A 12,726-nucleotide genomic window follows, 5' to 3' on the forward strand; every position below is an offset into this window, starting at 1 on the left:
TTTCACACTCAGCGATGTTTGGGTTTTATGAGTTTTCCCAGTTTTCGTAGGCCGGTGGGATAGTCAATCATACACCTCCAGGGTCCTTATTATATGGAGGTGTTTCATCGTCATCAGCTCCTCATCAACCTAATGTACCTGCTCAGGACGACGACGACGATGGTGGTGATGATGATGACAGCGAGGCGTTAGAACCAGTGATACGAAGAAATCCTTCTCGAGACAGACAGCCACCGCCTTGCGGAACACATTCGCGTCGCAGGCATCGATAGATTTTTTTATATTTATATTTACTTTATTTTGTTAAATTATAATTTTTTATTATTTCTCATTTAATACTTGCTTTATTTTGTTAAATTTGTTGGACTTTTTTTAAATGTATTTCAGTTCATTTTGTTTATTACAATTTAATACTAGTTATTGTAATTTGGTTATCATTTACCATTTAATACTTATTGTAAGTTTGTTGTATTTAAAATTATATTCAAATACCAAATTGTTATTAGTTTAATAAAATATAATGATTGTGTTCGTTTTTTAATCTTCATCATCGATTATCGAATGACATTAACTTGAAGTAAATGCAAATTAAAGTACAAGAATTATTATTTGATAAACAAATACATCATTTCCTCATCAATTGTTACTTGATGACAACAGAAGTTGACATGTTTTTCTAATGTGTCCTGGGTTTCTACAATGCCCACATCTTCTGTCTTGTCTAGATCTTTCTCGAATATCCATATCGCAATGAATTCGATTGGATTTTGGATGACTACACTCCCTCAATAAACTCGGATTTGGTGCAATCGGAAGCCAATCTTGAACCTTATCAGGGTCTTTGTCATTACCTATGGGGGGAAACTCAAATTCGTATACCTTAAAAACTTCAGATAATAGGTATACGGGATCTACAAAATGGTTATAGTCTTGACGTGTATGCGAGCAAGCTGCTATCACATGAGAGTATGGTTCTGTCCCTTAGATTTACTCTTAACGACACAGCTTCAATCCCTTGAAGAGGTCGCGGTAACTCTGTGACACGAAACATTTCATGCCTTCTAGAGAAGCTTGTTACAGACATTCCATTTGATGCAACAATTTTTTTTCTGTAGATCTGCAACTAATCTAGGGTGATAGACATGACCGCCTTGCATCCAGGTTTGAGCTTGTCCCCCGAGCTTTGCAAAAAGCACCCCCAAACGAAAATATGTAGTTTTTACCAAAGCCGCTACAGGTAAGTGACGTGCACCCTTTAAGTTTGAATTGATTGCCTCAGCCAAGTTGGTCGTCATATGTCCATATCGATATCCACCATCATATGCGTTCGTCCATATTTCTTTATCGATGAGGCTAATGTAATCGTATCCTTCATCGTTCTTCACCAGCAAATATTGAAGCATTGATTCAAATATTCGAGGAAGAAGTTCGTAACCTGATCAAAAAATGTATAACTTACTAACTTGATCAAAAGGATCGAAAGAAAACAAACTACATCAGTTTCACTTACCCATGCGCACAAGTAATTGACGCTCATCATTCTTCTTGTATCTTCCATGGTAGTTCGCAGCAATGTGTCGGAGACAATACCTATGTTGGACAAATGGTGGTTGCCACATTGGACCCAAAGACTCCATTGCTGCTTTGATCTCAGCTCCGCGATCAGAAATGATAGATTTTTTCCCTCGTGATAACATGTGCACGTAAATTTCGGAGGAAAATAGCCCAAAAATATGTATCTTCTCCTTCGACAAGAGCAAAAGCAACTGAAAGAATGTTGTGATTTCCATCTTGGACAACTGCCAATAATAAAACTTGCCTGTATTTTCCATACAAGAAATTCTCGTCGATCTAGACCACAGGCTTGCAGTATTTGACAACATTAACGCACTGTGGGTAAGTCTAAAAAACCCGATAGAATTGGCATCGATCGCGGAGAACTCGATCATTATGGTATGCATAGGAGATTTCGAAGTCACAATTGTCCCAGGATTCAACCTTCGCACCAGCCTAAACCAACCTGGAAGTTCGTTGTAAGATGCATCCCATTCGCCATGAAGTTTGACAATGGCATTTTGTTTTGCCAACCAAGCTTTTTTATAGGAGACAGTGTACCCATACTGCGATTGTATAGCTAAAATCAACACTGCAACAGTTATATGAGAGCTTGCTTTTACCATGGGCATGATGGCTTGGCATATCACTTCAGAGTCCAAGTTGGGATGATCTTGGTTGACCCCTCCAGCATAATATGTGTGAGGACCGTTGTATACTGTTAGTTCCCATATGTTGTTTTTCCTCTTTATTTTCGATACGCGAACCATCCATTTGCATCCGTTTTCGCGTCGGGCACAGTAGCATACATATTTTTCGGTCGTCGATTGGTTTACTCTGGACTGAACAGAATTACGGATATTGTAATTTTTTATAGTCATCACTGCTTCTTATTTGCTTGAAAACTACATTCCTAAAGATAAATCACCATTATTTATTAATGAGTAATATACAGTCACCGAGATAAGGCATATCCGCAAATTCTGGCCCGTACATTGCACCATAATCAGCTTCATGCATTTGTGCAGGAGGGTCAGTTTGTGCCACATTTCCTGGAACTTCATCATCATCGGAGTTGAATTGCGGTGATTTGGGGTGAATGAATAGTCCAGTCTCAGCATCATCCGCACCAGGCTCACGAAGCAGTTCTTCTGGTGGAGATGATGGTTCCTCCATGCTCTCCACATTTAGGTCGAAGAACATACTATTTGCACGCCTTCCCCTTGAACTGGAAGACATATCGACATTGAGATCGAAAACGCTCGCAGTCGAATGCCTCCCCCTGGAGCTTGAAGCCATCGTGTCAAATGGAAACTGCACATCTCCATATGGTCAAAGAAATTTGCAGATGAATGCCTTCCCCTTGATCTGGATGTGATGTTGCCATACGGATTGTTCGTAGACCCATCTCGGTACATATCGTAAGGAGTTGTGGATGAATGTCTCCCCATTATGGCATTAAAATCATTACACATTATTGTAGTCGGGCTGTCAACTTGATCAACTTGTTCAGCCAGCCCATAGTGGGAGCTTAATGATTGACCCCAAACAGCAAGCACTTTAACAAAATGTGCATACATCTCAATAGCGGCGTCTGAATAATTACTTTGAGCTTCAACCATCATTTCAACATCATCATTGTTCGAAAGTTCGAACGCTGTATAAGTTAATGACAACAATGATGTTGGGAATTTGTACTGCAACGACGACATTTTTCTACTACTTCCAACATGAATCTTCCTCGAAACCTTTGTTATCAGCTCCTTAAGAGTTATGTTTCTCTTGAATGATATTTTAACACGCTCATTTGATACGAAAACAACGCCGGTTTCATCTTCTCGAATTTCACTATCATAATAAACAATAGCTGAAAGTAGCGACATTCTTTGAGTTTAAAAGTGCGGCAATATTATATATGCAAAACAAAAACTGAAACAAACCTGATTAAATAAATTATATATGAACGAAAATATAACACAATAAAGTTTTACACATCAACGTAAATAATTTAAATAATATAATTTTATATTATATTACTTGCACCGTAAAACTATTTCGACGTATACTCTCGCTTTTCAATTTTACAAACATAAAAATTAATTGAAAATAATTAGTATAATATTTTTTTCAAATAATCATAATAAATAATAAGTATAATAAAAAAAATTGTAACAAAATTACCTTATAACGAAAAATCGCACGAACTTCTAAACTAAATATGAGAATATTGTCAAAATTATTGACTCGTTGACGAAATTGTTGAATTAATTTATAAGTTGGGAGGAGATATGTGAGGAATATAACCGAAGGAGAAGGGTATATATAGCCATACAAGGCGTGATACCTGTACCGCGGTATTATGGTATAGGGCAGATCAGGGTCTGCGCTAAATATAATTGTCTAGATACACAGATATAGCGCGGTTCAGGGGGCACGCTATACCCCACGTGGTGCCAAATCAACGTATAGCGTCACGGCGCGCGCTTTACTGCTACGAGTGTTAGATCGGGAAATATAATCTGATCGGTGTTAGATCAATAAATCTACTGGTCACCGGTGATATTTCGGGAAAAACGTCAATTTCTTAAACATTTGGTATCTATTTTAAAAAAAAATAGAAATAGAAATAATAGTTATTAAATAATTAAATTAAATTATCCCGACTTCCAAACCCCCCACCTTCGACCCCCCCTCGACTTTAAAGATTTGGGACCTATATCTCTAGTCATTGTGCTTCCTGACCCCTTTTTGGGACAAAATCTCTCAGAATGAGAGAACGTGTTACATCCAATACACCGAGATGACAACCAAGGAGCATCAACTCCAACCAAGGAATATCAACTCTAACATAAACCCTTAATCTATTTTGAAGAACAACCTCTACAGATTTAGAAAAAGTAACAGAAAGCAAAACCTCGACACATACCTTAACAAAAGAAAGACGCGTCCTCGAAGCCGTTATGATATCCATATAAAGAGGATTGCCCCAAGGCGCTAGCAATATACCTCAAACCCCTCTGAGTAAAGAGCTTAAGAAGCATATTCGACAAAAGAACCCACACAAAAAGGCGATCAAACGAGAAATCAAGCTTCTTCAGGTTAGGTGTTTATCGACGCAGCACCATCGGGAGATTTTGCACATGTCAAGGCCCATTTTCAAGAACTCAATCACACCCCGAAGCATTCGCGAATTGAAAAATAAAGACAACATCCTCTAGCATTTTCACTTCAACTGCCCCGATTTTCAAGAAATTGAGCCACCAAAGAATGATTCCAAACATCAATCCCTTCAGAAATCACATTAGCCGGTGGTTGAACAGTAACATAACCATCTACAACCACCGGAGGGAAGAAATCAAGAGACTGCTCTTGTTTTCGCGCAAAAAGAATCCTTCAATCCATCCAAACAAGAAAGCCAATCAACCTAGAATAGACCAAGAAACAAAAGGAAAACAAAGAAATCAAAAAAAATTAATCAACAAAGATCAAGAAATTGAGGAGAAGTACCAGGAAAACCCCATCGAGAAGTAGACCAACTGGCATGCACCGAGAGGAAAACCGTCTCCATTTCCTAATAATGACTTCAAACTATTTTAACATCCTTCTCCTTTATCTTTGTAATTCACAATGACATTAGATTTAATATGGATTTTTAATCGTTAATATTCATTATTTTTTTATTATATTGTATTTTTAATTTTTTAATAATTTTATTTTTGATATATTTTTTTAATCTTTATAACATGTTTTTTTTTTGTGATTTTTGGCATGTTTTCTATATGACATTTATTTGTTATTATGTTGATATTTTATATTTTGAACTCTTAAATTAGATTTAAATATACGATTTGTATTTGTGAATAATTTTCTCACACTATTTGATTTCGATTTAATATTTTTAAGTAATATTTTAATATCTTGATCTTCTGTTATGGTTTATTTACTTATGCCACTAGATGTATTCATATCTATTTTTCATTCGAGTTTATTTAGTTAAATTTTTTAACCTTTTATTTTTTTATAGAAATTTATCCTCGTTCATGCCATGGTCGTAACTGACCACCAACTGCAGCGGAAGAAAAGAGTGCCCAGAACATTTTATTCAGATAAGCATGCACAAACAACAAGAAGTACATCAGCATACCCACTGCTATACGCATTACACACAGTAGAAATTTATCCCACCGAAATCACCACATGCATAGCAGTACTGTTAATCCATCCCTCTCTTAGTAAGAGAATCGGCCTTTATATTACACTCTCTAGGAATATGCCGAATTACAATACTATAATCCGTGATGAACACCGCAATTTGCCTAACTAAAGCTTCATATAAAGAGCAGCACTTGACTGGGTGTAAGATCCATCAACTACTGAAGCACAATCACTTTCAATCACTAATCTCTTATCAACGTTTAAGAACTTCTCATAAAACCATTTTAATCCGCCAACAGTTCAGCAAGAATTGGGGGCGGGAGGGGGGACTCCCAATTTGTTTCAAGGACGACGCCAGTCGACTGCCATTTTATGGTCTTTATATAATCTTAAGTAGTTAGTTTCTTGTGTTAATAATTATAGAAAAATATTTTTATTATTTATTTAATTTATTATAATTTAATTTTAAAAAATAAAACTAACCGTTTCTATCCTGTCATAAAATAAATACTAAGAGGATTTCTTTGACCAATTTAATTTTGAGAAAATAACCTCAGTGGTCAAAAATGTCTTATAATATACGATTTTAATCAATATTTTTTGGATTTGTCAAAATGACCAACTAAATCGCAATTCGATCGATAATTCGTAACACGATTTCCGGTATCGCAAATCAGTTTCCAGATTCGCAACGCGAACATCGACTATCGCAACGCGAACTTCGACTATCGCAAATCAGTTTCATACAAATACTAAAGTCATTAACTATAATTCACAAATAATATCACTATTTAAGGCTCAATCTCACATAGTATTGGAAACAAGTGTTGGTAATGCTAAATCTCATATAGTATTGAAAACACTATTGGGAATGGTATTTAAGGCTTGACTTTCCCACTTCCTTGTTGAGTGATAGAGAACAAGGGAGATTCTCGCGCGCCGCCGCAGTCCGTCTCGTCTCGTCTCGTCTCGTGGTCGTGGTAATACGTGTCTTCGACACATCCGCGCGAATACTATCTTTTTAGAGAAAATTCTTAAGAAACAAATGCAATACCACCAGTCGTTGCGATTTTGGACTATCGCAACGAATTTAGAATAAATCGCAACGCGAACTTGGACTATCGCAACGAATTTGTAATAAATCGCAACGCGAACTTGGACTATCGCAACAAATTTGGAATAAATCGCAACGCGAACTTCGACTATCGCAACGTGAACTTGGACTATCGCAATGCGAATCGCAACGCGAACTTCGACTATCGCAACGCGAACTTGGACTATCACAATGTGAATATGTAAATCGCAATGCGATAGTCGAAGTTCGCGTTGCGAATTTGGAAACTGATTTGCGATACCGGAGATCGCGTTGCGAATTATCGATCGCATTGCGATTTAGTTGGTCATTTTGACAAATTCAAAAAAAATTGATTAAAATCGTACATTATAAAACATTTTTTATTACTGAGGTTATTTTCTCTTTAATTTTCTTTATCTTGTCGTAATGCTAATTTAATACAATATAATTATTAAAAGCATCTATTTTCGTCTAAATCTGCTCAGGGCCCAAATCTTAACTCACCAAAGTAAAGGCATTCACGCCGCCGCCGCCAAGCTCACTACTCAAGAAGCGGAGAACGTTGGACTGGGCTCAAAGAACAAAACTCATCCATATAGTGTGTGATGCTCCATTTAAAGTCTAAACAAAATGGCCGCTTTTTAATTTTTCCTTTTTCCCATTAGCCTCTGATTGATCGAATTCCAAAAACTCTCGATCACATAAACTTCTTGAACATTTTGTCTGTTACCCTAGTACTATACAATCTTTTTCTAATTTTGCTTCGGGTATATTGAATTTTCTGTAAACATTTGTTCTACATTAAACACCGCCGTATATGAATTATGCAATTGTAAGTTCATCCATTTATATACAATGATTGTATATTAAATTTTATTTCTGTATTCTACTAACTAATCCCTTTTGTAATATATATAATCAAGAAAATATTACTTTGCACGAACCGAATGGTCCCCATAATAAAATAATTGTTATTCTTGAGGACTTGAATTCGAACACCATAAATATAAAAGTATGAGCATACAATATCGAAAAGTTGAGAACTATCTTTGAACATATATTACTTTATTCTTACCCAAAATTAATAAAAACAAGAAAAATATTACTTAATATTTTTATAGCACCAATATCCAACTAATTCATCCTTTAATATATCAAATCCTTTAAAAGTACATAATAAGAACGACCCTTCTATTCTTTCATTCACAATCCTCGAATTCAAATATCCAATCTTTAGTTAAAAGATTTTAACACCTCGTTCCGTTAAAACAACTGATGACCGATCCAAAAATATTACTCTATGCTTATAAGAAACATTGAAGCACCGACCATCCTTTAACGACCGAAAGGCAAACGTAATTATTAACAGCATGGGACCCTTAAAGGCTATTAGCTAAAGGCATCTTCTTTTGACAAAAACAATCAAACATGCGACCCTCGTATCATTACATCTTCCCATGCCACTTTCTATGTTCCCCATCCAACAAAGTCCCGACCAATAATTGCTGATGGTCAGGGGCAAAACTAGAATCAAATATTAGGAGGGCCCATTATCTAAACTCAATAATAGATTCGTTAAGTATTTAATCTCGAAAATTAGAGACAAGACCTAACTTGATTCAAGCTTAAACCGATAAGGACTTAAAATGTCATTAGACCAAAAAAATAGGAAAATTCACTCTTTACATGACTCCATCCCTAGCGACATCATATCCCGATAAACTCGACTCAAAAAGAATCTACTATCGTACCTGACCAATTTTGGTGTTCCACCTTGCCCATGTCTTTTCTTGACAAAAAAAATGTAGGACTGGGGCTGCATCGACGATGTCCTCAAGATCACTGACTATTGAAACAAAATGAGCCTTAAATGTGGTTATCAAGATTACACAAAAGCAGGTAGAAAGAGAGTAATATAACATAACTTGGAACAAACAGTAACAATAATTGTCTGCAACTTGAAGTCAGCAACCGGAATAACTTAAAAACAAAGAACAAATGAAAGTAACCAAACAGAAAATCCCACCATCCCTTATCTTCAGGACATTTTTCACTTCTCAACTTTCCCCCACTCTTAGCTTTCCAGGTCCATCCATCTTGCTCTGATCTTTTTAGTATCTACCATGTTACATGTACATAACTATAATGTAAACTCGTAGAATACAGGAGCGAGAGGCGTGATTAACGTAAAAGGATCAAAAGAAGGCAGCCACCACACTGCCAGAGACTATATGTGTCGTGGAAGAACACAAAGTGATGCTGGATAGGCCTCAAATCAACCAGTGATATCAACCAAAGATAGTAGTTTTTTCGTGTCAAGCATCAACTAGATATGTCGAATCCGAAACCACATTTAAATGTTTTATGTCCCAGCTGGATGCATGAAATGTTGTAGCCCTACTTGTCGTTTCACATGATCCGGAATCAACTTATTAATAAGCTCCGTCGAAGCCCCAGATATCTGTAACCAGAAGAATCAAAATGAATAACAAAGTATAGACTATAACAAGAAACAAACTTCTAGCTAGAAATAATGCCATTCAATGAAGATGTATCTTTGTATATGGAACGGCATGCAGAAATGAAGTTTAATTAAGAAACATACTTCATGTTTAAAGTTGAAAAGTGGCGGTAAAGGTCGCCCATTTGGCAGTCGAGCATTCAGTTCTCGAAGCTCATCAAAGAAGGGATGTGCACATGCTTCCAGCTGTTATAGCACATGAGATTGAGCCGATTATCACTAAAACATAAATATTTTGGGAAGCCAAATCGATAATTGAAGAATATTGCACATTCCAAGATCATCAAACAAAAGATGAAGACACTAGCAACTCACAGCTGTACAGCGAAGACTTGGCGAGTATTGCAGAAGTCGTGAAGCAAGATCAATTGCCTCGGGAGGCATCCTTTTATGGAAAACCTAAAAACATACAAGGTAATCAACCATCACATATTGCAAACCTAAAATCTGTGTAATTGGGATTCAAAATCAATCAATTATTTCAGCCCCTAGAAAAAGAGGGAAACCTTATGCCATGGATGCGCTTTAATCTGTGGGAACCTAAAATCCGTGTAATTGGGATTCATGCAGCGAATTTCTTCCCTAGTGGGTGTACCTAGGACCTGTAGGAAAAGATGTAAGAACTCCTGATAGTACAGAGTAATGGTATAACTCCAAGCATCTTAAGCAAATCATACCTTGATAATCTCTACAAGCTGGTCCACAGCATTCTCCCCAGGAAACAATGGCTACACAAGCAAAATGAAATCAGATATCAACGAGCAGAGAGAAGAAAAATTACTGAAAAATAAAAATCAGGAAAAACAAAAATGCAAAACCAAACCTGGCCCAGCAGAAGTTCAGCAAGAATACAACCAGCTGACCAGATATCAATTGAGGTTGTGTATTCAGTGGCACCAAAGATAAGTTCTGGAGCCCGATAGAACCGTGAACATATGTATGAAATGTTAGCTTCACCTTTGACCTGATCACACACAAAACAATAGTAAATATGAAATTTTTACATAGAAAAAGACAAGATGGTCTTAAAGATGTTAATATGAAAGGAGGGACAAAGGTTAAACAAGCTTCAGCAGTTGATGGTCTTAAAGATGTTAATATGAAAGGAGGGACAAAGGTTAAACAAGCTTCAGCAGTTTGCACAAGCAACAGTAAAGGGCCATTAAATTTTGTAATCACGTTATCACAAAGCTGATTTTGCAAAGGTGTGCAACAGTACGATTTTGCCCCCCTGATAAATAGCAGAAGTTAACAGATTCTATATCAATCCTTTTAGAAGTTACAATCAAAACCAAACATTCAAATAACAAAGAGCTAAAATCTTATTTTAGTTTCAGAAATTTATGGACTCAATAATGATGTTTCACTTGGATAAATAATAATTTATTGACTAAAATGTCGGTAAGAAGTCTGAAAGGAAGTACTTGGAAGATTAATACAAGGGAATCAACTTACAAGCACTTTTGCGCTTCCAAAATCACAAATCTTAGCTTGGTGAGTTAGAGGATCAACCTGCACAAACACAACAATCGTCTAAGAAACATTGTCAATAATTTCTACAAAATGTCATCATCAGTAAGAAATGCATACCAAAAGATTTTGCGGCTTCAAATCCCTATGGCAAACTCCAACAACACTATGTAGGTATGCGAGCCCCCTGAATATCTGTAAAACCTAATCCAATTAGCATACAGAACATTACACATAAAATAAAGTATGTAAAGGGTACCATACAGACCTGATACGTGTAAAGTTTCACATAGATAAGTGGCATTCTTTGATTTGAACTGCTGTAATTTTTCAAAACTCCACACATGCTCTCCGGTACATATTCCATAACCAAGTTAAGGAAAAGCTCATTATTATTTGTTGTGGAGAAGAAACAATGCTTCAAGGAAATGACATTTGGGTGATCCAGCACACGCATCAATTGCAGTTCTCGGTTCTTATATCTTCTGTCTTGCAAAACCTTCTTTATAGCCACAGTCTCTCCCGTTTCCAAACATTTTGCCTGAAAGAGAAGATTGCATCAACGTCCAAACATAAAATAATGTCACCTTGACTACAATCTGGCCATGTCTGAGTACCTGGAAAACAATCCCAAACGAACCTGTCCCCACAACACGCTCGGCCATATAACTGATAGTCTACAATAACAAAACACCAAAAACATGAAATCCCAAGTAAAAAACTGGTTACCACTCTTATTGTCGATCATAACAGCAAATTAATTAATAACTAAAGCAGAATTTAAGCAGCTAGACCCAAGAAGCAGCATACCTGTTTAGGTTCTCCATTTTTGCCACCAATCTTTGTGGAAATTATGTGACCAGTGATCGGATCGTTGCCGTCTACAACAGGGGACGACATTTCCTGATAAATTAAGAAATTCAATGAGTAAGAAACGAGACGAGCACGTTCTAAAAGGAAGAAAAAAAATCTTGAGATCAAACAAAAAATGAGCTCAAAGCTGCAAAATCCAGAGAGAAATAAATAGATCAAATCAAATGCAAAGCAAAATTTCATCACCTAGGGTTCCCCGATCAGCTCAACCAACAAGATCGCCAAAAACATAAAATAAAAAATACATAAAAATAGCTTAAATCCGCAAATTTCATACAATCACAAAACATGATCAAATTATTCAACACGATTAAACAAAAACAATAAATAGAATAATAAACTCAAGGCTCCGATGACAGAAAAAATCAAAAAGAAAAAGAAAAAAAGAAACGAAACGAAATTTACCTTATCGTCAGCCATGCCGTTGAAAAATAAAAGGAAAAAATAAAGATCTAACGACAGAAAGCGTAATGGTAGATCATAGTGCGAAAATAGAAGAAAAAACAATTAATTATTTTGTTTAAAAAGCAAAAATGAAGAACAAGAAGAACTAAAAGAACAAAATAGAGAGTAGTGAGAGACAGCAAACTAAAAGCCCATGTGATTCCCTCTCTTCCCTTTTTCTTCTTCTCGAATTTTGAGAACACTCTTTAAATTCTTATCTAATTACTATTCTACGTTATTTTACTAAAATATCATCTTATAAATAAAATATTACATGTAAGTCATTATTTCTTAAATATTACCTAATATAACATCAGAGAGAAGGAGATAGAAGCGACATCGATGATACCCATAAAAGGCACATCCCATTCTCTTCCCATCCTAAACTCCCTCCAAATTCTCCTACCTATTTCCCTAATCGGTTGCATATATAAAACTCATTCCCCCAACTTAAATAAATCACACCTAAATATTTATCTTTTCTATCTATTTTCAATCTAGTACGATATAATTATTTTTTTATAATTTGTTTTTTATTCATTAATTTTTTTTATTATTTAAGTAATTAATTATTTTATTATTATTATTTTATATTAGTATTTGTTTTTTATTTGTTTTTTTAATTGTAAACTTA

General features: G+C 35.8%; 1 protein-coding gene across 1 annotated transcript; it reads right to left on the minus strand.

The window, feature by feature from the left end:
- Positions 1–8,683: 8,683 nt before the first annotated feature.
- On the minus strand, positions 8,684–12,307 carry LOC120119561 (shaggy-related protein kinase eta-like). Its single transcript, XM_039139374.1, has 12 exons — positions 12,054–12,307; positions 11,586–11,678; positions 11,393–11,452; positions 11,044–11,316; positions 10,896–10,970; positions 10,761–10,817; positions 10,129–10,269; positions 9,983–10,033; positions 9,812–9,907; positions 9,621–9,704; positions 9,390–9,491; positions 8,684–9,245 (listed from the first exon to the last, which is right to left on the minus strand). The coding sequence occupies exons 1-12, from the start codon at positions 12,066–12,068 to the stop codon at positions 9,147–9,149; spliced, it is 1,146 nt and encodes a 381-aa protein (XP_038995305.1). The 5' UTR covers positions 12,069–12,307; the 3' UTR covers positions 8,684–9,146.
- Positions 12,308–12,726: the final 419 nt, after the last annotated feature.

Source organism: Hibiscus syriacus, unplaced genomic scaffold, assembly GCF_006381635.1.
Source record: "Hibiscus syriacus cultivar Baekdansim isolate YM2019G1 unplaced genomic scaffold, ASM638163v2 tig00110332_pilon, whole genome shotgun sequence".
NCBI classification, from domain to species: domain Eukaryota; kingdom Viridiplantae; phylum Streptophyta; class Magnoliopsida; order Malvales; family Malvaceae; genus Hibiscus; species Hibiscus syriacus.